This window comes from Drosophila persimilis, unplaced genomic scaffold, assembly GCF_003286085.1.
Source record: "Drosophila persimilis strain 14011-0111.01,24,50 unplaced genomic scaffold, DperRS2 tig00000715-arrow-arrow-pilon, whole genome shotgun sequence".
NCBI classification, from domain to species: domain Eukaryota; kingdom Metazoa; phylum Arthropoda; class Insecta; order Diptera; family Drosophilidae; genus Drosophila; species Drosophila persimilis.
In genome coordinates this window covers 308015-332574 of record NW_020825343.1, presented here as the reverse complement: position 1 = coordinate 332574, position 24560 = coordinate 308015, and the positions used below count along the sequence as shown (strand labels likewise).

Below are 24560 nucleotides of genomic sequence, written 5' to 3'. Positions count from 1 at the left end.
TTTTTTCCATTTAAGAAACTTGAATTTTTAGCAAAATAAAGACCGATACGCTGCCCTCTCGTAATTGGCCTTATCACTTCTGACCCGACTCGACCCTCTTTGCACAATTAGATTTATTTGCAAAATTATAAGTGGAATTGCAGCAACCCCAGCAATAATTTTTCTTTTATGGCCCGTCGCCGCAGTTTATGCAACAAAAGCGCTTCCCCATTTGTGTCATAATTTATTGCATACTCTCGGGGGCTTGGATAATTAGCATTTAATTTTGGATTGTTTATGAAAAAAGAGCGCGGTGGGGAGAGCAGATAGCAGAAAGTCTCCGTCGAAAAAAAGGTTCATTGGAGCCGCTCATTAAATTAGTGAGCGGATGTGCCGCCGATTTACATTCTTTGATATGCGGAGCACCCAAAGTCCAGGGTCCACTCGGCAGCGCATAATAACTTTTTTTAATGAGCTCCGATTTGAATAACAAATTGTATGGTTAAACTCGATGTTGGTCTTCGGGGGCAATGGAAATTAAGAGTTGATTGATGCTCCATTAGAAATTATGCCCAGTCCCTGGGGCGGACCATATCGCACACCTGGAACTGGCGAAGTAAACTGTCCGCTTGCTGGACATGTTAATTGGTTTCTGTTGTGTGGCTGCCGGTGCCATGCCTTCTGATTGCTTTTCTATACAGAAATTAGCTCTTAAACTAAGTGTCCAGTGTCCCCCGGGGGTGGCAAATAGGATTGGTCGGACCGGAAGACTAAGTGGTAATTTTCCCAAGTGGCACAGTGGCACAGTAGCACAGGAAATATAACTATTTTCTCTACAAATAAATGTGAACTTTAGCAGGACAATTTTCAGCTATGAGTGGCTCTTGCTCCATGGTGCTGGCTGGACAAGCCCACCTTTCTCGTCTGTCACTTGATCGGCAAATAACCCACTTCCGCCTTGAATGAAAAACTTTTCCCAAAGACCAAAGGCACCGCAAGAGGCAAGACGCAAGACGGTGTTTGAAATCGACAAATGACGATTAGCACATCGCACAGCAGCAGCAGCAGCAGCAGCACAAGCGTCAGCAGGTGTTTTTGTTGCTATTGCTACTGTTATTTTCTGTTTTGGCCAACACACACACAAACACGCTAAGAGACAGTCCGTGGTTTGGGGAACGGGCGCATTCACGTTCGTGATCGGCATCGGCCAGCGCAATAATTTTGAATTTCATTTTCAGTTGGTGAACAACGCGCGAGCGAACCAGACACGCGCGGCGTCAAAGTGCACAGAGAAGTACAGAGAAATAAACAGAGAAAGACACACCGAGTGAGAGACACTGAGAGACAGAGAGCGAGGTGTGATCAAACAAAATAAGAGAAAGACCCAACAGCTGCTTAAGAAAAAGTACGAAAATTATACGAAATTTTAAAGCAAACAAAGAGTAGACCCTGTACAGTGCACACAGTATTTGGTTAATGCTTTTCGTTTTTTTTTTTTTTTTTTTTTTTTTATTGATTCCCCGCCAATTTTTTTTGCACTTTGCAATCGCTTGTGATCGAATACAATTTTTTGTTGTTTTTTTTTGTATTTTTTATTGCATTATTCAATCAATTTTAACGAAGTGTTTTCCCCACACGACATGTAACAGAAATAAATAAATAATTATCGTTTCTATGCCGTTGATGCCGATAATTTGTGAAGTCAATCAAAATGAATTAAAGAACAGCCTGAAATGTGCGAATATCATTTCAATTGAAATTCTGATCAACTGTGCAATGCCAAGGCCGGTCAGACAGGAAGAAATTGGGCCGAAAACGAGTTGATGGTCAAGTTAGCAGTGGGCTAGGCTAAGCCAGTCAAGGCACAGGCTTTTAGGACATGAGGAAGAAACCATTGCCCAAAACAGATCTAAGTGGACAAACAAGTTTCAATTGTATACAAAATCATTTTTCAAGATTTTTCCAGCTTAAAGTTTTGGTTGTATTCAGAAAAGATTAAGAGGAAGTAAGACCTTCTGAAAGCCTCCATAGGGAAAGGAAACGTATCCATTTTGTTGTACTTCCTTGAACTTCGTTATCTGAAAAAAACAAGAGCATGGAACATGGAAAATGGGGCCTCTTTACGTTACAGAAATTATATTGCTAATCGGTAATTGCCCACAAATTTTTGGTAGTACATAGCTCTGATTCACTTTATCCACTGCCATCAGCCTTGTTCAATAACAACTCAGACCACATGACCTTTGAACCTGAAGTGTGTGTGTCACACACAACAATTCGCCATGTAGGAATTTTGTAGAATTGTTTTGGTTCTGGGTAAATATTTGAAACATTTTATCTCGAACAAGCGACATAATTACATTTTTATCTAGATACAATTTTCAAATGATTGTAGGAGCGAGCATCTGGTATCGCGTCTTGTCACATTGTCTAATGAATTGCCCTGGTGTGTGCAGGGACAGGGAAATGCCATGGTTTTTCCCATTTCCCATTTTCCGTCTCTTCTTTTTTCGCCGCAAAACGAATTAGATTTTGCGGTCTCTGTTCTGATTTTGATTATTTCCCCACTGCAATGCACTTGTATCCCCCATTTATATTTGATTTTTGGTTTTCTGTTTTTTGTTTTTTGTTTTTGGTTTGTCTTTTGCTCAATTCGATTGCATTGCGTAAGGTCGTGTCGGTGGGTCGCTGCTTTTTGGTCTCGTCTCGTTTGGTCTCGTCTCGCCGAGATATTTGAATTTTTGTTAACCGCAAAAAAAGCTCGGAAATAACTTGGCAGACGACGACGACAACGCATTTGGGTGTCTCTACAGAGTCAGGGCCGGACAAGCGATGGCTGCTGGGCCATGAGCTACCATGCGGCCTGTCACCGAAGAAGCTGCAACCCAAGGGAAGGAGCCGATAAAATGACATGAAATTCCCCATTTAATATGGTTTCACCATCAACAAAAAAAATGAAATCAGCCATGGCCAACAGCAAAATGCAAAACTTTGTTCACTTTTCGCTAATGTTTACGTTTCATTTCAACAAGTTTTTTGTAGGAGTTTTAAAGATTTGTAAAGAAAGGGTGTTGATGGTGGTATAACATATTTTGCCTAGGATGGGAGTGATCTCTTACAACCTCCGCTCGATAATTCTTTACCAAAAGACCTCTAGAATTATTTTTTTTAGAGTTGAAATTTAATATGAGCGAGGAGAGGTTTTGCCAGCTTTTGTTGCAACACAGTATTCATATTTCATACCACATTTTGCTGCTCACTTTTTGGCACGTTCTATATATTTTTTTCTTTCATTTTTTAGCCATTTGTTTTTGTTGTTTATTGCGTGCGCTGCCCATTTGCAAGCCGTTAAAAAATCAAAACCAAAAAGTGTACGGCACGGAGAGTATGTGCTTTGGGGCATCGGGAAATAATCTTTATGACGCTGTGCTCCGCTGATATTTCACGCTTCGTTTTACGCACCTTTAAAATGTGCTAAACACAGAAATGAATCCGCGAATTCTGTGCTAATTATTTGAAATTTTTTTATACCGCATCTTTTCAAAACTAATTGTGAAGAATTCTCTCTCGTTTTTTCGTTTACTGATGAAATCGCTGGCTGGGGCGATAGAGAATTTCGATCTCCGGCTGACGGCTGACGGCTGACGGCTAACGGCTGATAAGGCCGTGCTTTATGAGTACTTATTTCGAGATCTCTGCAGTTCGTTGAAAGACCGACTCGGGATTGAGGCCAAGCCCAAAGGGGGCTTTGACACGTTTTCGTAGCTGATCTGCCAATGAAGGTCGTTGCTGTTGCCGCTGCTGCTGGTGCTGATGATTGGGAGATTCGAGTGCTGGTTGAGTCATGTTTTAAGTACTTGTTAACAGGTACTTGCAACATATTGTACTGGGCCGAAACCTGTTTCAAAATGTAAAAATAACAAAGAGTCTTACATAACGAATGGGAGTGCAGTGAGGCAAGCTCTGGTTTCAGCTCCGAATTTATGTATGGCCGGTCGGTCGTCTCGTCTCGTCTCGCCTCGACTATGCTTTCCAGAAAACCTGTTTACGTTTCGGGCGCCTCTCTCTCACTCTCTCTTCTTTTACTCTTTCCCCAGCCATGTGGGGGACGGACTCTCTTCGGTTGCCTTGGGCTCCCAGGCACGTGCTTTTCACCTGTGGCTTGTTATGGCTGTTTGGGGCTTTGCATTTGTACATCATTTGATACGCTCTCTATTAGCGGCTTAAGTATTGTATTATTATGGTGTTTATATTGAAATTTTTACGGATGAATTCGAGAAATTTGCAGTTAAGTAAAGTACGGATTATTTGGACCAGAACATGCCGGTCGATTACCCATAAAAAATAAGATTTAAGGCTTTTTCTTCTTTTTGTTGTGTATTTGGGTCGTCCGTCGGGTCTCGTGGCTAACCGCTTAAAACTCGAAAAAACTCGTAATAAGTTCGGTGTTAGATCCGGTCAAGTGGTGGTCTCTGCTGGTTAGCTGGCACAGCCTGATACTAACGAACTCCCCGAAGAAGCTGTAAGAGCCACAGCCGCCTGTCTCCGATGATCGATCGATCCAGGGGGCACTCGGCCGCCGGCAGCGTATCGCCTTTCTATGCGATTCTCATGGGAGGCAGCTAACCTGAAGCCATAGCCAAGAATATTCCATAGTTTTTTTGCATTTTCATTTTCTCAAATGATTCAAGCCACTTAAAGTTCAGAAGTCGGTATTCCAATTTAGATCCAGAAGGGATAAGGGGGTCTGTCATTCAAATGTCACATATGTGGGGCCTTCTTTGCATTTGCACGGGATCGTGATTGAGGTTGTTAACACTTCGTCTAGACTGTTTGTTTAGCATCCATTAGGCCTTATTTTCCTTATAGTTAACGCAGCGGAGTGCATTGCCTTTGCCACTTCAATCTTCAATCAAATATTGTTGCACCCTTCTCGCACTTTCCCCCAGGCCTGGCCAATGATATTTATCCCACCCGTCTGTCTGTACTATTTATTTGCAGCACAGACTCTATTCACAGCCCAGACTTTAACAGATTGAGGCAGCTGGAAGATACATTTACGAGTGCTAATAAAAGTAAAGTCTGTTAACTGTTGGCAAATGTGCGAACAATGGCAAAGATGTGAAGTGTAAGCGGCATAGCAGAGTCGAAGGAGAAACCCAGGAAGTATTGCACAAGCTTGCCACCAGAGAGTGAATTTATTATAAAACAAAAACACAACAACAAAATGAATGCCAGCGATGAATGGACGCTCGTGGAGCAGACGGAGCCTGCACCACAGGAGGTGGAGATGGAGATGGCAATGGAGAAGAATGGCAGCTCCATGAGTCTGCGAACACACCCCACAGTGGCAGAGTATTATGGCAGTAAGTACTCGAGGGGAATCCCCATGAAGAGTTCCTAATACTAATACGGTTGTGTGCACATCCCTCAGATATGACTGCGTTCCTTAGCCTGGCCATTTTCATAGCCAGCCTGCTGACCATCCTCAACATCTGCATCTACTCGACCACTGTGTCGCGTCTGAGGCGCCACCTTAACAAGCCACTGCGTACGCCGTCCATCCTGATGGTCAGCCTGTATCCGATTATCTCGCTGGCCGCACTGGCTACCATACTGGTGCCGTACTCCTGGTTTATTTGCCACACGGTGATGCATGTGATGTTCATGGTGGGCGGGCCCATATTCCGCACACTGCTCTTCCGCTACGTGGACTCCGAGCAGAACTACGTGAAGGAGTCGGGCGGGGAGGCGGTGCAGCTGACAACGCCGCCCTGCTGCTGCTGGTGCCTCTGCCTGCCGATGGTGGTGCCCACGAAGGCCAAGCTGTGCATCTCCCGTTACATGGTGTGGCAGATGCCCTTCTGGCAGGGCTCCATTATGCTGGTGATGAACATCCTGTACTACCGGGACATCCAGCTCTACCACCAAGTGATGTACTTCTTCATACCCTTCATCATCAGCTCGATTGTCCTGGGCGTGTGGTCCCTCCAGATCACGGTGCGAATGATAACGAAGCTGCGCGGCGACTATCAGCTGCGAAAGAAGATGTTCTGCCTCCAGCTGGTGGTGATGCTGTGCAAGCTGCAGTATCTGGTGCTCTACGATCAGCTCGATGGCATCAAAATGGGCGGCGAATATCCTATCAATCACACTGTCTACAAGCAAAGTGGGTGGAGAGATCCTTTGTTTGGGATAAACATATTCATTTTGGTTTCTTTTTTCAGCCATCATCAATATCTTGATACTGGTGGAAATGGTCTTGGTCTCCATGATGGTGCAGAGCGCCTACCGCACACCCATCCAAGTGCAGATCGATGAGGTCAACAAGGACAAGGAAATCACTCGCATTTGAGAGAGGGAGTTTTACAAACGGTTACAAAACAGTAGCAACGAATTGTGATAATTTCAATAAAGAAACTGTAGTTAAATGTAGTCGGAAAATGTCGTCCTGCACCAGCTTTAATTGTCTCTAAGCTTCCACATCTTTCTTAGCCAAGTGTTAATCATGCTTTAAGACCGAAAACAAAATGAAATAAATCTCCGCAAATCATGTGTTTGTTCTAGGACTTCTGGTCTGGTCAGAGACTCCCCAACCCCAACCACAACCACACTTGTACTCATAATCCCATCCCCATCCCCATGCCCTTTGTCCCTGCAGTCATGCGTGCCGCATTTAGCTCATAATTCTCCCTGCGGCAGAGATCCGTTTTACATTTTTCAACCGACAACAAAATGCTGGCGGGGCTTAGACCCACGGACCAAGTGCCATAAAAATACAATAAATATAATATGATGAAATATCTGTATACATATACATTTTCCTCTCTGTTTAGATAGCCTTTCTTGAGGATAACTCAATTGCTGTCGCAGACCGCGCACGCGGCCATAGGCCAGGCACCACCCGACCACATTTTGGCCCGGCCTGGAAAATCCTTCGAGAGAAGACCACAATCTTCGGTGGAGGAGCATTGAGAGGACATTGCGTACTGCAGAGAGCAGTGCGTTGAAATTTATGATTTATTTCAAAAGAAAGTACATTGTGCTCTGCCAAAATAAATCACACTAAAGATGCTGGCTGGCTGGCAGGCAGGCAGCTCTCAGAAATAGCAGAGGAAGCAGCCAGGGCTGGTTCGGGGCAGGGCGAATGAAAATCAAATATAGAAAAAAAACAGGCGTACATACAGATCGAATGGATGGATACTCTTAGGGGAGTTCATCATATATTTACTCTTAATTATGGGTTTATTCATGTTTCTATCTGGAAAAAGATGATAAATCAAAGGATGTTTTCAAATACCTCTGACACGCATTGAATGCTTGAAAGTCCTAGCCTTGGAAAGAAAAGCCAACCCAACAAACGATCGGCTATGCCCCATAGAAACACAAAGTGTATTAGCAGGATGTCTGGCAAGAAGGACAAGGAAAACAGGGGAGTGGGTAATGGGGGACTAGGAACAGTCAAGTGCCACGGTCGGTCGTCGCTGGGCACGGTTATCTTATCGCTCTTTTATGGTGTACACAACGCCACAGAGCGCCGAGCAGTGGCAGCCACGAGTAGGAGAAGGGCAGCCTGTGGCTACAACAGCTCCATCCTATCCCCTCCCCAGCTCCCCAGCTCCCCAGCACCCCAGCCCCGCCTTCCCCGTCTGGTCGAGATGTCGCTTTTTATGAAGAAGCTTGTTTACCCGGGACTTGGCCAGGGCTTCCATCCAGCCATCCAGTCATCCAGCTGGCTCTCTGCCTTCGCCAGAGCCAGAGCCAAGTAAATCAGATTAAGTATCCGCTGCTCATTTTGATGAGCCACTGTCAGTGCGGGACTCCAGTTAGGATTTTTGATTTTCTCTTGTCTTTTGTGCCGCAAGGATACGTATCCGAGGGCCGCATATGTGAGCGGACGAAGATTTAATTACAATTTGACGCAGGAATAAAGCTAGCATCCATTTATGGAATTTCACTCAGTTTAGCCTCGGGGAAAAATCCTGTAAGGACAATTTTTTAAAATTTATTATCACTTAGCGCTGTCGCAATCCGATGAAAAAAAATATAAATTTTTCCGGCGGGTAGGCAATCATTTTTAGCACTGATTTTTGTTCCACATGTCATTGTGGATTTCATGCAGCTCTCTTTTTGGCTTAATAAAAAATTCATAAAGCTTTTGAGGCGGGTGGGGCGACCATGGCTATTGTTCAGATATAAAAAATTAAAGAAAACCATTTTTGTGCTGCCTCGCCCACTGCGTCCTGCGTCGAGCGTCCCTCGCACTCTGTCTGTCTGTCTTCCATTGTCTACGCTTCTTGGCCATGTCCAAACACGTTGGGCCATCAACTTGGCACTACAGCATGGAGTTGGAGGACAGGGACTTGGGACACAGACGGGACAGAAATGGCAGCCTCCAGTCCTGGCTGTCAGCCGTCTGCGTCTTATGTCACTGTCCATTAGACGCGCCATTCACAGGCCTTTAAGTTGTACTTATGCATTTTTTACAATCTCCCTTTAAGATTGCAGAAATCCTGTCGGCTAAAGAGCAGCAGCTAGAATTTCATGGCTGCTTGGAGCTGGAGTTGCCGTACAACACTTAGAGAAATTAAATAATGCGCACACGCAATGTGGTGCGCGCTGCTTAATTTTCTTAATAGAAATTATAGCACAATATTTGTCATTCACAGGCAATTTAACAAATTCCTATAGCTCTCCCACAGCCCCAAAACCCCACCACCACTCCTTTTCCCCCTATATCTTTCTCTCTCTTTCTTCTGGCTTCTGCAGACATTTTATGATTATTGACAGCCCCACTTTTTCGTTGACTTGACTTTGCTTTCCGCTGGCTCTTGTTCGTTTGTTCTTCTGCTTATTTTTTATGCTGCTTTATTTATGTCAGGCCTTTTGTTTAAGTACCCGACTCCTGGCCAAGGGCTCCAGGCTCCAGGCCCCTTACTCGTTGCTACAGGCTCCAGGCTACGGGCTCGGACATTTTGCTGGTGCTAAGTAAATAAGTTTTATGGCATTTCTTTTCCTTATTTGTTGCTGCTCTGCGTCTGCGACTTCTGCTTGATTGATTTCATTGGCTTTGACACTTGGTGTCACATCGGTGGATCGTGCGTATTTTTCCGCTATTTGTTGGGGCATTTTTCAGGCGCCTTGAGGTAGGTAGATATGTAATGCAATTAAATTAGTACAGAAAACTGAATAACACAGATAATACATTGTATTTACTGGACTTAAAGGAAATATCCGATTTTTCTTGGGTTTCCCTTTTCCCTTGGGGCCTTCGGTTTATTTCCGCGCTTAAGGGTTTCAGTTTCGTGTTGATTCCTGGTCTAAAACCCTTTTTCCGTTTCCATTGTCAGATGTCAGCGACAGCCTTTTCCGTTGCCATTTTTTGGCGAGGGTTTTTGTTTTTGGCTCTTCTGACTGATTCTTAATATTTGCTTCTTATGAAATTGGGCAAATATACTTTGTATAATTTAATTAAAAACTTTGGCAACTCATCGTTGACTTTTTCCGGCCCCAAGTCAGCGGGCCACACACACATACAGACTCTTGAGTTCCTGGGCCCCGTTATGGGTTGTGGGTGGTGCTAGGGGGTGCCTTGAATTAATTAATGTTCCGCGTAGCGTAGCGGCGAGCAGCCATAAGAAAAATATTTGCGCATGTTCTGGCATAATTAGAAGGGTTTCCCTTCTGTCTCCCCACTTTCTCTTGATTTACTTTTTTTTTGTGATTTTTGTGATTTTTCTTTTAAGCCAAAAACCAAAAAGAAAAATGTGCCTAAGCATTTTTCAGTTGTGAGGCTTTTGTTTTTCTTATCACATTGATGAGAAGTTTTCAAGGCTTTAGGGATGGACTATGCAGATGCCCTATAGCCTGATTTGAAAAATATGGCCTATAGGTTTGGGGATATTAAAATCAATTTGAATTAGTGAGCATATTCCCAGAGTAAAATAGGTGAGTGGCTTGTCCGTCTTCATTTCCCAGGCTTTTCCATTTACTCATTTGTAGGGTATTGGCAGTGCTAGTGGCTTACCCCTGAGACTCATCAGCTTTTTTGTCGCCTGCCTTTAAGCACACAGAGCACACAGCCAAAAGCTTGGCTAAGTATCCTGCTGGTGCAAGGGGAATGTTGGGGGGGGGGGGGGGGGGGGGGGTCCTGTGGGGCGCCTTATGCTGAGCACTCGGTTTAACAATGGCAAACAAGTAAAACGCTGCGGAATCCGCTTAAAGAGCATTTGTATGTAATGGCAAGAAAAACGAACAAGAGGATACCGAAACAGCAACACCATCCAGTCATCCACTCATCCAGCCATCTAGCAGATCCCTCGGCCAGGCCGGGCTGCATCGCTATGCTTGCTTGGCTTCCTTTCCCCTCCTCTCCTCCCCGTTCCTTTTCTCTACTTTCCTTTCTTCTTTTATTCTGTTTTTCTTACACCTCCGCATGCCTCCATTAGGGGATTTTGCATAAGTGACAAGGCCTGGCTGTGGTAGTGGCAACTTTTTCCTCCTCCAGCTCCACCTCCACATGTGGCACTGTGGCATGTGAGTGGCCCGACTAAAGCCCCGGCTAATGCAGCACTGAGAGACGTGCATAAGGCGCTGGTAACACGACACGCTTGTCAAATGGTCCCCAGCCGAGGACACGATGGACACGATACCTCGATGCGGACACTGACACTCTGCCACAGATGCTCCGCTGCCGCTCTCTCTCTCTCTCTCTCTCTCTCTCTGTTCCATTAAAGTGGGGAACAAAGTCACTGCATCAGCTGGAAGTGGTTTAATTGAATGAGGTGGCACTGGGATCCATTCGCATTGTCCGGACGCGACTGGGGGCACTGTGATTGGATAAATGATTAAGTAGTTTGCAATTACGTTAAAGGAAACTTTGCCGTTAATAAGTTTTTGGATTTAATTGGCTAAAATAAGTGGACACTTTGCCAAGAAAGTTTTTTGCCGGAGAATGGTGGGAACTGTAATTGAAGATGTTCTAAGCAAAAACAGCTAAAAAAAAAGTGTGTTCAATTAAGAGGATGAAATGTAGGACACATTACAAAATGTAAAACAATGTTTTTGTTGTTTTGCTTAGAGATAACACAGAATTAAGGGAGAATGTGCAATGAATGCGCGAATTGAACATGATCGGACATGAAAGAAAAGAGCAGAGGGTAGAACGGAACGGTGTTAACGGAACAACTGACAATTAAGGGGATCATTGTCCCTCTTATCAGTCATTCTCTAACGAGTTCTGTGTGTCCCACTCGGAGGGAATTTCTGGAAAGATTCAGCTAAAGCCAGATGGGAAATGATTGGAATGGGCATTACGCTTCTGCGAACTTTGGTCGCCGCTTGATAGAAATGAGTGTACTTTTCGTGGAAAAACAAGAAAAGACTTGATTCAAGAGAATTCACACAGAATGTAGAATTATCAGCACGCCAACAGAGACAAAACCCATTCTCTCCAGCCTTTACAGAGTCATGTTAATTTAGAGCAAGACAACAGAGCGAAAGAAAACGAGAGAGAGAGAGAGAGGCCTTGACCTACATTATTTCTCTGTGATCTACACAACTATGCTCTTGCTCGGCCACGTACTTTCGCTTTCGTTCTTTGCTGTGAGAGGAGAGGGAGACGGGGAAAAACGAACATCGATCTCCAAGCACAGCTTTGACTCTCATTACCCCTCTTTCGTGAAGTTACACATACAATAAGTACGATAAGCTCGTTCGCTCTCGTACTTCGACGAAGCTTTGAGTCGCCCTGCACGCTTCTGCATTCTTATCACAGCTTGCAGTTCCCCCTGTCTCTTCTTTCAAAGCGCTCATCAAAGCGGTCAACTAAATAGAGTGTTTCGTGACGTGAGTTCTTTCTTTGTGATCAGCTTTACGCACTACGAAATGATTTCGCCACAAATTTTCGCGCTCGTTTTTATCATTGAGATGGGGAGCGATAAGAGCAGCAGAATTTCTAAGAAGAGCTTAGAGTAAAATACGCATGTACTCTTATCCCAGCTTTCTCATTTCCCCCCGACCACTCATTCAAAGCTCATTAAGCGGTCAATTAAATCGTGTTTCTAGTTGCTGCACGCGCGTCTAAATGCAAGTGAAGAGAAAAGCGAGAAAAGAAAAGGGAAAAATGGGAGCGAAAGTGCAAGTAAAAAATAAAAATACAATAAAGCGGCAATATGGAGTGCAATATTGAGTACAACGCATTGCAGCCAACCATTTGAGTGTTCTTTTTTTTACCGCATGTGAATCAATCGTTTTCAAATTCAAATTGCTTTGGTTCTTCGTTGGGAAACCAAAAGAAATGCAACAAAAAACCAATTTTAAACGCTACGATAATTAAAAATGACAACAACAAAACGCGTCAAAAGGATACAGAAAATATGATGTAACGCTGCAACATTTTGGAAACAGGTGAGGTGAGTGTTTCTTTTTTGACTACAGCTTTTTGTACCTTTTTGTTTTCTTTTTTCCGAATTTTATTTACATACTTTCTAAAATTATATTTTGCATATCTATATTTTCTTTTATTTTCCCCGTTTTTATCAATCTTTTTCGACTCCGATTAAGGGTTAATCTCTTGGGAGTGCTAACCCTGTTCTATCATAGAACTTCTATGAAATTCTCATATCAGGCCCACAATGTGGGGCTCCCTTAAGTTTTGCTCCTCAAAATGCTGAGTATTCGGACTCTGAGGCTGATAGGCTGGAGCCGCTTTGGAGTTTTCCAGCAGGTGTACATGTAGTCCAGGTTTTGGCAGAACTTTTACGATGTCGCTATGTATTTGTTAACATTTTTGTACCAGTCTTTAAAGAGCTGCCATCGCGGAGATGCTGTCAGTGCAGATGACATTCCATTCTCTCATCTATTGAGCCGTTTTGCATGGATTGGCTAAAAAAGGTGGGCACTTTGCAAAGAAAGTTCTTCGTCACAGAATGTGGGGAATTGCAATTGAAGGTAAAACCCTTCATGTAAAAATAGCAAAAAAAAAATGGTGTTAAATTCAGGAAACATTGTTAGATTTTTGTAGGAGATAATTGAATAAACATCGGGGTCTTCTAGTTCTCGGTTATATCGGACCATTACGCTTTTTTGTATGGGATTTTCGTGTAAATTGTCTCATTAGAATTCGTTTTCCTTAACCAGTCATATATCCCGGGACCAATTCACTTAATTTCAGGACTCGTGGGCACACACACACACACATACTCGTGCATACATGCATCAACTCTAACCGTATTCATGGGCGCCCCCTCCCTGGGGGTTCCGCTTATGTGATTACTTTTACTATTAGCCAAATGAGCCGAGGCCGAGGCCGACGCCGACGCCGAGTTGAGGGCCAAAGGAGGGCCGAGGGAGGAGTAATAAACCATCAGTCAACGGCCAGTCGGACAGTCGGGCAAAGCAAACACTGGAATGAATAAACAGATTGGAGGAGCCATGGCCCAGGCTCCGCCAGCAGTCGCCCCGGAGGAGGTGTTTTGTCGGAGACCACACTTCTCGCAGGCATTCTCCTGGTGCGCAGCTGATCAAAGCTAATCAATTTAATTTCACAAAAGCAATTTATTACAATATACGCGTAGCGAATCGAATCGAGTCGAGTCGAGTCGGATGGGCAATCGATGCCAGCGCCATGGCCAGAGGTTGTTGGCCAAACAAACATATGGCCAGAAGACACGAAACGAAAGGAAAACATTCTATTCGATATATTTAATCAGCTTCAAGAGCCTCGGCTTTAATTCGCACACAGATTTGGTTACCACCGACCGCTGTTGGCCAATTTGGTTAGCCAGGGTGGCTCTGTCCCTGTCATCGTTAACCCTTAACAAGGGAAGACCATTTGCCAGGCGCAGCTAGAGCAGATGAAGACCATTCGGGCTTATCCAGGCGACCACAAAACGTATCCAATGTATCCAAGCAACGACACAATTGCCGTCTGAAGTGCGCAACATGGCCGTAAATATTTAAAACTACCAAAGAAAGAGTTGGCAGCTGGGAGTTGGGAGTGGGGAGCTGGGAGCTGGCAGCAGAAATGTCATTAAAGCACTCGAGGATGCGGCGCGTGTTGGTTTCCACAGATCAGCATCATTAACACTATTTTCCCTGGGCGGTGCTTCAAAATGATGACATTGCTGGCGGTGGAAACCAACCCAATGATGACACTGACAACTGGCTGCCAGTCACAGCCAGAGCCAGAGTCGGAGTCAGAGTCGAGTTTAGTTTAGTTTTGCTTGCCACAATCATTACGAACACTCAAGAATTCGCAGCCGTGCCACAGCCCACAACCCTGAACCCACAACCCACAGAACAACCCAATCCCTGAGGCAGCTCTGTTGCTGACGTGGCCAACGTGGGTCCTGGCAACGATGGGCAACGGTACAAGGAGGGAGGGAGGGAGGAGTTTGGAGTGGTGGAACATGTGGCCTGGCCACTCGAAAAAACCCGAATGAGAGAACCCGGAGCCTTCCAGTCATCATCTACACTTAAACGCACTTTTATACACTTGCCAATGGGTGAGAGGATGTGAGGATATGAGGATAGTGGCCCCGAAAGTCGAGGAGTGGTTGAGTGCTGCTGCTGCTGCTGCTCCCGGCTCCCGGGAGCTGGCTCGGAACGGGTCTGCTTGTCTGACAGCCAGCCAGGTCAAATAGAAATCCATTTAATTTTCAAATAGAGGAATGTTTGCACACGCTCACGCATAAGGAGAATGTCCTGTCCTTACGCTATCCCTCCCCCTCTCTCTCTCTGTCCCCTGCAGGCGCACATTCCTGCTGCTGCCTCTAATGTAAAATTCATAGCTGGGCCCTCTCTTTGTTTATGCAAAGGTGAGCCATGAGCCCCCAAGCTCCACGGCGGGGAGTCGAGGGGTGCCATTGTTGGCATAGTTTGCACCGGACACAACTTGCATTCCCATTCCCCTTCCCCATTCCAGTGGGGCTTCTGGTGGGACACCTGATCGACAATTTCAATGGCGAAAACGTACAAATTCTTTAAATATATTTATGTGGATTTTCCCACATGAGTTTCAAATCTTCTTCGGCGCTCAGTTTGTTGGGTAGCAATCCGCAGAGCACCCCCTCCGATTAATTATCTGCGTTAATGTCCCATCCTCATGGCCGCGGTCTAAGCCAGCTTTGCAATTGCATTATGGCCAAACCAATTTCAAAAGGGGCTCAGAGAAAGAGACACAGATAGAGGGTGAGTGAGAGAGTTAGAGAGAGAGAGCTGTTGTTAGGGTTGTGTTTATGTGGGATGATGATGTGATGCTTATTTTGCATAATTGACTGCAAATTGTGGACACAGGAGCGGTGGCGGGGGCGGGTGCGGTGGCTTTAGCTTGCGGCCATGTAATTGCCATACAGAATATCAGAGCGGCCACCCGGTGCGTATGCTGAACGGTTTATAGGGGGGCACCGAGGGGCTTCAACCTTTCTAATTGCACAGCGCAATGGAGAACGATGGTGGAGGCGGAGGGCAGCAGAGCCAAAGAGCCAGCTGTCATAGCCATGAATACTCGTGGAGCGAGCACATTAGCAAACAACTTTTTGGGGATATGTATGTGAAGTACCCGTCACAACAGCGAAAGCAACAACAACAAAAAATAACAGCAACAATGCACAAAGAAAAGTTTGCACGGCCTAAACAAAAAGGCGCCAAGTACGACACTGAAGTACAGAATGCGGAAAGGAAGGAAATTTAAATTTGAATCACAGAAAAACAAGACAGATTATTATTACTACTATTATTATTATTACCGCTATAATTTTATATAAGCTAATAAATAGTTAAAACTAGGTATTAACAAAGTATGCGGCTTTAGCTACTGTGGCCTTAAGCTCACTAGAGTATTATTATCTATTGTACTAAATATGTATGTACATAAATAGTATAATATAATATAATCACTATTATATGTAGTGAAGGATTTTAGTTTAATCTAGACAGTCGAGGATTATTTTGGCGTTTTTGTTGGTAGGGTGGGAGACGTATTGCATGGGCTCGGTGTTGTGGAATATTGAGGATCTTTGTGGAGAGAGGGCGGGGCATGAGTATATTATATGTCTTAAGTCTATGGAAATTGTTGGGATTGGTGAGTAAACATAGATCGTTTAATTTCACATTATTACTATTATTATTATTATTATTATTATTATTATTATTATTATTATTATTATTATTATTATTATTATTATTATTATTAGAATTTTTATTATATTATTATTAGGATTTTTATCCCTATTATTATTACTACCATAATTATTATTATTGCTACTATTATTACTAATATTCTCAGCATTCAAAAGGTCCTTCCCCACTCCTGTTGGTCAGTGTAATGTGTGTTTGCCCGAAATACAAACACAAACACATATGGCGAATATGGAATGGTACACACACACACACCAGCATTCGCCTTTAACGTCCGCATCCGCCCACTCCACCGCCCATCATCTTAGCCCTTAAAGGTCAGTGCGTTCTCGTTCCCCCTTCTCGCCCTCGTAGTTGTTTTTTGGGTTTCTCGGTTTTAGTGGCATTTGCTTTTGGCCGTTTCTTTCTTTATTTTTTTTTTCTGGGTGTCAATGTCGGGCAGAACGGAACAGGGCGGGTGGGGCGTATCCAAGCACGCACGTATCCATCCACATACTACGTGTCGGGCTGATTGCACATAAATATTGGGGTGGTGAGGCAGTGAGGGGGGGGGCTTGCTTCAGCTCTACTATCCTCCCTATCGATATGGAGTGTGGCTGTGTATGTGTGTGTGTGTGTGTGTGTGTGTGTGTGTGTGTGTGTGTGTGTGTGTGTGTGTGTGTGTGTGTGTGTGTGTGTGGGATGAGGCGTTAATACAACGCATTTTGTTTACAACTTTTCACTTTTTGATTTTTCAGCTTTGAGGCTTTCAGTTTTTATTTGCTTTTCAGCTTTTCAGCTGCGTGAAAACTCGCTCTATTTGCACAGAGGTTTTCCCTTTCCTTTCCTTCCTTTCGCTTCCCTTTCTTTCAATGCTTGTTTGTTTATTTATTTATCTATTTGTTAAGCTGTTTGGTTATTCATTTGACATGTGGCATACAAAAATGGGTTGCGGCGGCGTCATCAAGTGGCAGATGCGCCCCAATAAGTAGGCAATTGAATTTTTTCTTCGCCTCAATCTTGTTACCAGGAAAATGTCCATAGTTTCACTGGATTTTGTTTAGACAAAGACTCTGGCTCTTTGGGGCATAAATCAATCTTGAATTTCGGCCATTAGTGTCACCCCTCACCCCGTCCCCTGCATGGCATTCACGTCATCAGTTTGATTTACTGCTGGCACAATTTTAATTACGTGGCAATGAGGCCTTAACTGTATGTGTGGCATATATCACTTGCACTGCCTGCGCGTGTACGTGTGCGTGTGTGTGTGTGTGTGTGTGTGTGTGTGCACTGTACCCAGTAGTGCAATTAATTTATGCCAAACGGCGGCAGAGCCAAAGTAATTGTACCAAATTGACACAAGACCGCAAGGTGAAAGCCAGGAGCAGGGCCAGGGCCTGGGCCTGGGCCTGGGCTCGGGCTCGGGGTGTCAGGAGCCCGGTGTCAAGAGGTGCTTGTCGGTGCGGCGTGCTAGCATGCATCAATATTGAAACAGAGCCAGGACAGAACCAGAACCAGAGCTAGAGCTGGGTCACAGAGCCATTAGGGGTAAGCAGGCAGGCGTCGGGAGGCCGCCTGGGACGTGCTTACCAATAAGGAGGCCTTGCCAGGATGCACAATCCAAATGCCAAGTGCATTGCTGCCACTCTGCTGCCATCAATGTCCTGGGTCGAGTGGAATTACAAATGAGCCCCTGTCGAGTGTCGACGAGTCGCCGAGTCACGAGTGAGAACAGCTTCTCTGAGGCTTATCATTGTTGGGGGCAGGAACAGGAAACAACAGCAGCAGCAGCAACAGCAACAGCATTAAAGGAATACCAGAGAGGTGCTACTGAAGGATAGAAAGATAGCGAGGTGCCACCTTAGTGACAAAAAGTCCGCGTTGGGTGCAAGTAGACGATGTTGCAGTTGCAAGCAAAAGTTTCGCTGGCTTTTGATGCTTGGCTTCCTTTGGCTTTCGCCATTCATGCAACCATTTTTATCTGGCGCGTAACAGAAACTGGCAACCCCCCCCCCCCCCCCCCCCCCCATTCACATCCCTGCCGCTTGCCGTTTACATGCATAATTAATACTCTTTCTCTCTCTCTCCCTCCGTCTCTCCCTCTCTCTTTCTCTCTGCAATATTAATCGCAGTGAAAGACCTTTTGCTGCCATGCAACGCCATTCTTTTGCTGCGAAAATATGTCTTTTGTTACGGCACTGAAAATGGCAATCGATGAAAGTGTTCTGCCCCTGCCCCTGCCCCGTCCCCACCCCTGCCCTGCGCCCAGTTCACGAAGGATGTTCTGACCTTGCATTACTATAAGATTTCCAGGGAAATTATATTCCATTAGAGTGTATTTACGTTTTCTTTAACTTCCAGTGAAATCCAACCTCATTTCGTTCCGAAGAGAAAAACCCCTAAGAAATTGATTCCCAGAGCTACTCAAAACCAAAAATAATAACCAAAAGAAATGGCAGCAGCAAAAGGTCTGCTCTGCTCCCATATGGCCGATGATTTTCCCTTTTTTATTTCCTTAACCATTTTCCAATGAAGAACTCTTCAAAAGAGAGACAAAGAAAGAGAAAGTGTGGGGGCGGATGAAAAAATTTGCATATTTATTCGACTTGTTGTTGGTTTGTTGTTGTTGTTGCCATTCATCGCCGTTTTGTCCGCGCGCGTAACTCAAGACCAAGAAAAAGCAAATTAAAAAGTAATTTGAAAACCTTTAAACGCAAAACGCAAGTAAATTATGCAAACATTATGGTCGCTGGCTGCTTCCCGAGAGAATACAAAAACAATACAAAAAGGACAGCCAAGAGAGGCCCAAAAGGAGGACGGATGCCAGCAGGCAACTTGGTCCAAGGTCACATGCGACATGAGACATGGAACATGGGACATGGAGCCAGAGACATGGAGCATGCGACATTATGGTTGCCATGGTTCATTTCTCTTCTTCTCTTCCCCCCACCACCCACCAAAATGCCTAAATGCCATTTTATGAGAATTTCACAATTTCTTGTGTCTTTATTTCTTTATTATTTTGTTTTGTTCTTCTCTTCGTTTGGCTCGAGGGGTGGCTCTGGCTACAAATGGCACTAATAATTTCCATATAAATGAAGACATGAATACAAATCAAGTGCAATCATTTGTTTCTTATTTTTTGGTTCCGCGAAAGGCGAAGGCGGGGGTAGGGTATAGTGTTGAGCTCCTAAAATTGTCAACTGTTAATCAAATGTTGAACCTGATTGACCATCGGACTAATTAAATGAAAAACTTTAAGGCATGCCATGCCAGGCCCCAGTTTAAGGTACAATTTGTGGCTTCAGGGCACCAGGGGCTGGAAACGAAATTAGAAATGCAAATGGAATGCATATTGAAAGGTGAGTCTCTCTACCTCTCTCTCTCTCGCCCCATCTCTCTAACGATAACTAACTAACGTCCCACTAGACTCTTTTCCAGCTAAATGAAAGCACAGCCCCCACACACACACACACACACACACATACGAGAGTTGTGGATGTTGTTTCTTAGATATGCAATCACAGGAGTAGGAGCAGCAGCAGCAGGAGCCAACGCAAAAGCCAAAGCCGCCAGGGGACATGTACGATGGTCGGAGTGGAGCCAGCCAAAAACCCAAAATGTGTCAACATTCAGTAGTACTCGAAGGAGCACACTGTATGTAGATTGTGCCTGTGTGTGTGTGTGTGTGTCAAGGTGCTGCCATTGTGGGATGTGCCAAGGAAATGTGTCGACATACCTGTGATCCTGGGCTATATGGTACCGAAAATTTAAATATGCAACTAAATATATATCTCGACGAAAGTTGACAACGTTGGGAATCTATTAACACGTTCTGACACTTGCAGGCAGTAGATTGCTGAAGGGCCGGGCAGGGCTGGAAAGAGGGAATATCTCTCTGCCTTTACATCGACAACTAAATGTCAATTTATTTTACATCAAACAAGGAGACACGCGACACACGCGACACACGCGACACACGAGACAGAGAACATGCTGTTGCTGCCACCTAGGGCACGGCATGAACACAGATCCCACCCACCCCCCTCCTCTCCGTAGAGGCATCCTGCAGCCCTGCACAACTTTGTCGCACAACTTTTGACTTTCAATTTTGCAAATGAGGTGACAGGAGGGACATGTGCCAAAGTTATTTTACAGGATAGCGCTGCCAGGACTTACAGACAGACAGGTGTGTGGGTGTGGGTGTATGTATGTGTGTGTACGTGTCTATCTATGTTGTTTACAAGTTAACTGATTTACGTTCGTGATTTTTGGTTGCTTCTCGAAAAAACTTTTGCATTTCATCACAGATCCAGACCCGGCAGGAAGATGCCGCTGCTGCTGCTGCTGCTATTCTTAGACTTTTAGAAACCAAAACAAATTGCGGTTTGTTCTGGTTTGTTCTGGTGTTTAGTGGTAAGAATAGTTTTGGCAACAAAGTGGCCGGATTTCCACTCCACTCTTGCGTGGAGAATCCTGTTTGCTTTTGTGCTTGGAAACCTTGAAGGCATTTAAGGAATTAAATGATAATAATCATTTAAATATATCCACTTTCCGACATGTATTTCACCGCAAATTCCTACTCTAATTATCCTTGACAGGGAATGCATATTTTATGAACAGCCCTCTGACGATTTTCCATTCAAAGGCTTAGTCGACTTTTCTGCTTAATTTCCCACATGGTTGCCACCTTTTTTTACCTGTTTTTTTTTTGTTTTTTGCCAGCTTTGAGCTGTCGAAAAGTTGCCTTAGAATTTGGCCTGATTACTCCGTACTGTTCGTCCTGCCCGTCCTGTTGCTGGTCCTGCTGCTCATCTGCCAGGTTAATCCAATTAAAGCGAATCCAATTAGCATCTCAGACAGCCTGCATCCTGCTGGTACTCTTTGAGCGAGGAGGACTTGCCCCTCTACTAATTCCATCACGAGTACAACAACGAAACTGCAATCTTTCTCTTTTTTGCCACCTTTGCAGCTGTTATTTTTATCTCTTGGCCCAAACGCTTAACTACCTGTGTGCTGTGGGCCAACTACTCTGGCCTAATAACCATCTCTGCAGCCTAATGTGTGCTTGTGCTTAACAAAAACAATTCAAAGGCAAAGGCAAAGGCAAGAGGCAAAGGCTAGAGGCATCGGTAGAGGCTGGCAGGGATCCCGATCCCCTCATAGAAATTGGCAGCATCAAAGCGTGCCAGGGCGCACTTAGCATAATGGACAAGTCCCAAAGAATCCCAAGCCAACGAAAACTGGTCGAAATTCGTGGCTCTCTCTCTCTCTCTCTATCTCTCTCTCGATGGTGGCCTAAAAAAAGAGCTTCCAGAGCGAAAAGCTCTCGATGCCGACCGACTCCACTGGCTGGCTGATGTGCAACAGGCCGTCGCGTCGCGGTGACAAATGTGTTTTGATTTGAGGCAGGCCGAGGGAAAAGTTTCGTCCTTTCTAATGCTGAAATAGTGGCCGAAGCGAGAGAGAGAGTGCAAAACAAAGGACAAGTGAAATTAACTTTAATGCGACGAACAATTCAGAAACACAAATTTACGAGAATTGCTGCAATTACATTTTGCAAATGATGCTGCAGCTACAGCAGCAACACGACACAGAACACACAACAACGACGGCCAGAGATTACTGGCATTCCGCAGAAACAACATTCCCTGGCACATCCCAGAAATAGTTTATTCCACCCCCTTCCATCCTTCCATCCCACTGTCTCAGTGCCTCGTAAAAGCAAATTGAAGCCATTGACTTGAGGAAATCTCTGGCTCTGTCTGGCATTACATTTGGCTGGAGCTACGTTGCTGCTGTCCTGGCTGTCGTTTTATAAATTTCAATTTCTTAAATGTTTAGCATACTTTGGGGAGCGTTGGCTGTTCCATAGCAGAGCTAGCATCGCATCGCATCGCATAGCATAGTTGACACACAGACACTGGCAACGTGACGACACAGTAATCACAATCAGTGGCATTACCTTGGGCTTGTCTTGCTTCCTCCTGCCACACTCTTTCTCCTCACTGCTGGAATGGAAAGCATAATAAGATTGGACTGAATGTGACGCCGACGCCCCTCTACCAGCTAATAAGCGAAAGGTTAGCTGGGGCCGGTGGGTAGGGCATAATAGGATGTCCCAAGCCACGGATTACAGTGTTCTCTGCAGTTCGGAAATTCATAATTTCCGAAGAAAGTACAAAACGCGGGAGTTTCACTTTTCACATTTCAAGGGATATATTTTACCATTCACCTGCTTTTCAATGTTGAATTCCAAGAACCCCTTAATTTGGAAAATCCATCAAAATTAGTAAATAAATTTCTTGACTTTTCCATTGAGTGCCCAAGTACTTGGAATTGGAAACAAACACACACACACACTCAAACACACAACTAGAGAGCATTGAATTTCAACAAATATGAAATTTCCAAGAACTGTGGCAGTCGCTGAAATTACTCTGCAGCAAATGAATTTGTGTTCTATCATTTCTATTTATTTTTCGCATTGCTTTATGTTTATTCGGGGAACAAATAATCCTCATTCATGATTTAACGATGGTAAATTCAATTAATACAATCCCTTTTTCCCGCCCCCTCTCCAGCTATCAGCGATATAGTACATAGACTCTACTCGTGCGTGACATTCTCATGGCATGGCAGGCAAATACTCGCACGAAATACCAAATAGTCGCACTCCAACCATTATGAATATTTAATTTGGTACATTGACTTTTTGCTAATTGCTAGGCGGCCCCCCCCATCCGCCTTATCGCAGATGGAATTTAATTGAAATATGTACTTGCGTATGTGTAATATTGCGCATACGCCCTGGATGGCAATTACTTGTTTGCTTTTGTTTACAGAAGTCGCTGGCGAAACGTTTTAAAACTTGATTTAATTATCGCCAACACAAAATACACAAATACTGCCTGTTGTCAAAGGATATTTACGGGAGTAAACCGAATACATGTAAATAAATGTATTTTTTTTTGCTCTCAATTTTTCTATTTTCTTGCACTTTTCCCAGGGCTTTTCTGTTTTTTTTTACAGTTTTTCTACTGCGGTTTTTGCTGTGCAAATTGTCAAACCACAGCAATTTATCAGCAATCCCGACAATTGCATTATTAATGGCAGGCGCTTAGAGACCACAGCACACCACACATGCTGTGGACATTGGGGGACGGCTACTGGGTGCAGGCCACTCGCTCCTGGCTCCTGACTATCCCAGGGTCCCCTTCATGCGGCTGTGTAGTTTGGTGCTTTGAGGGCTTAGCAATGGTTTCCCGTACAACATCTGTCTCTCTCTCTCTCTTCTGCATGGGGGTCCAGTTGGACTCCACAACAATAAACCAATTTAAAGAAACCTTATGTAAACAGTTTTATAATGGATTATATATGTATGTGCTGTGCTGTGCTGTGTGTGTTCACGTGTTCTTAGTGCCACAGGATCCGAAGCAATCAGAGTGGAGGGCCGCCAGCTGGACAGGAAATGAAACAGTGGTAAAGAAACTGTCTTTTTTCTCGGAATTGTTCAATGGAGAATAATAGGTTTTGATCAAAGTTTTTATGGTAAAGTGCATGTTTTTTTTTTTTTAGATCGCAAAATAGTATTTACTACCGATTTGATTTATTTATTTAAGCTTCTTTCCCAGTGCCACAAGATTTTTCACATTTACATTTGAGACTGAAAGCTTAAAACCGAAAGATTTAAACTCGTTGAAATGCGACATGCTCACACGCACATTTTCGTTAGTTTGTTGTATATTTCGCCTGTTCTAACACTAGAAATATTTCAGTGCACTGAATTCGATTCCCTGCCGTAACACAATAAATATCTGCACAAAAGCCTCGTAATTCACGGTCGAAAACTTTTAAAATAGTTAATAAATCTCAATTGATACAGTTTACACATTTGCAGATAGCTCTTAGATACATTTATCATCTTTAAGACTCCACTCCACTCCCACTCCCATACCCATTTCCATTCATTTGTCTGACTTTGTTGCTAAACATTTTCCAAACCACAAAATCTAATCTGCTGCCATGGTAATACCAGAGGTGGAGGAGGCGGAGGTGCCGGCGGATGAGAGCGTTGGAAAATGTGGAATGTACGTCATGGGAAAATGTTTGCAATGCCATTTGTTTGTCCTGGCACAATGGCTGCAGAAATGAACCGAACTGCAGTGCTCCCCGTGCATCGTAAGTGGAACGGCGAATGGTCGAATGGGTGGCACATCATCATACAAATAGAACCACAGCAGTCTTTACAGAGAGCAAAGAGTACAGAGCTCACCGTCTGCTTTAGCCCGCATTCAGTATTCAGCATCCAGCAGCCAGCATCCAGTAACCAGTAACCAGCATCTCGCTAAGCGTCGTCTCTCATGGAATAAACTGCATTGCACAATTTGCACTGTGGTCAGTGTTCCTCTGCAGCCTCCTCTGGCAGCTACAATTGGCTGGCATTGTCAACGGAGGCGCCC

The 24560-nt window shown here is 44.4% G+C and overlaps 1 protein-coding gene across 4 annotated transcripts; it reads left to right on the top strand.

The window, feature by feature from the left end:
• The first annotated feature begins 1228 nt into the window (after positions 1 to 1228).
• Positions 1229 to 6423, top strand: LOC6601507 (organic solute transporter alpha-like protein). Of its 4 annotated transcripts, none has more exons than XM_002026533.2 (4): positions 1229 to 1384; positions 4986 to 5345; positions 5414 to 6148; positions 6207 to 6423. In XM_002026533.2, the coding sequence occupies exons 2-4, from the start codon at positions 5207 to 5209 to the stop codon at positions 6332 to 6334; spliced, it is 1002 nt and encodes a 333-aa protein (XP_002026569.1). In that variant the 5' UTR covers positions 1229 to 1384; positions 4986 to 5206; the 3' UTR covers positions 6335 to 6423. The 4 variants fall into 4 exon arrangements, with proteins under 4 accessions (XP_002026569.1, XP_026847993.1, XP_026847996.1 ...); XM_026992192.1 differs by having other exon boundaries at positions 4981 to 5345; XM_026992195.1 differs by lacking the exon at positions 1229 to 1384 and adding an exon at positions 2024 to 2128 and having other exon boundaries at positions 4981 to 5345.
• The last annotated feature ends 18137 nt before the right edge of the window (positions 6424 to 24560 follow it).

What these genes read in the sequence shown, in the direction of transcription:
- LOC6601507 (XM_002026533.2), top strand. Translation starts at nt 5,207, where the DNA reads ATGAATGCCAGCGATGAATGGACGCTCGTGGAGCAGACGGAGCCTGCA. An exon ending in AGTGGCAGAGTATTATGGCA is followed by an intron (nt 5,346 to 5,413) that starts GTAAGTACTCGA and finishes CACATCCCTCAG; the next exon opens with ATATGACTGCGTTCCTTAGC. An exon ending in TCACACTGTCTACAAGCAAA is followed by an intron (nt 6,149 to 6,206) that starts GTGGGTGGAGAG and finishes TTCTTTTTTCAG; the next exon opens with CCATCATCAATATCTTGATA.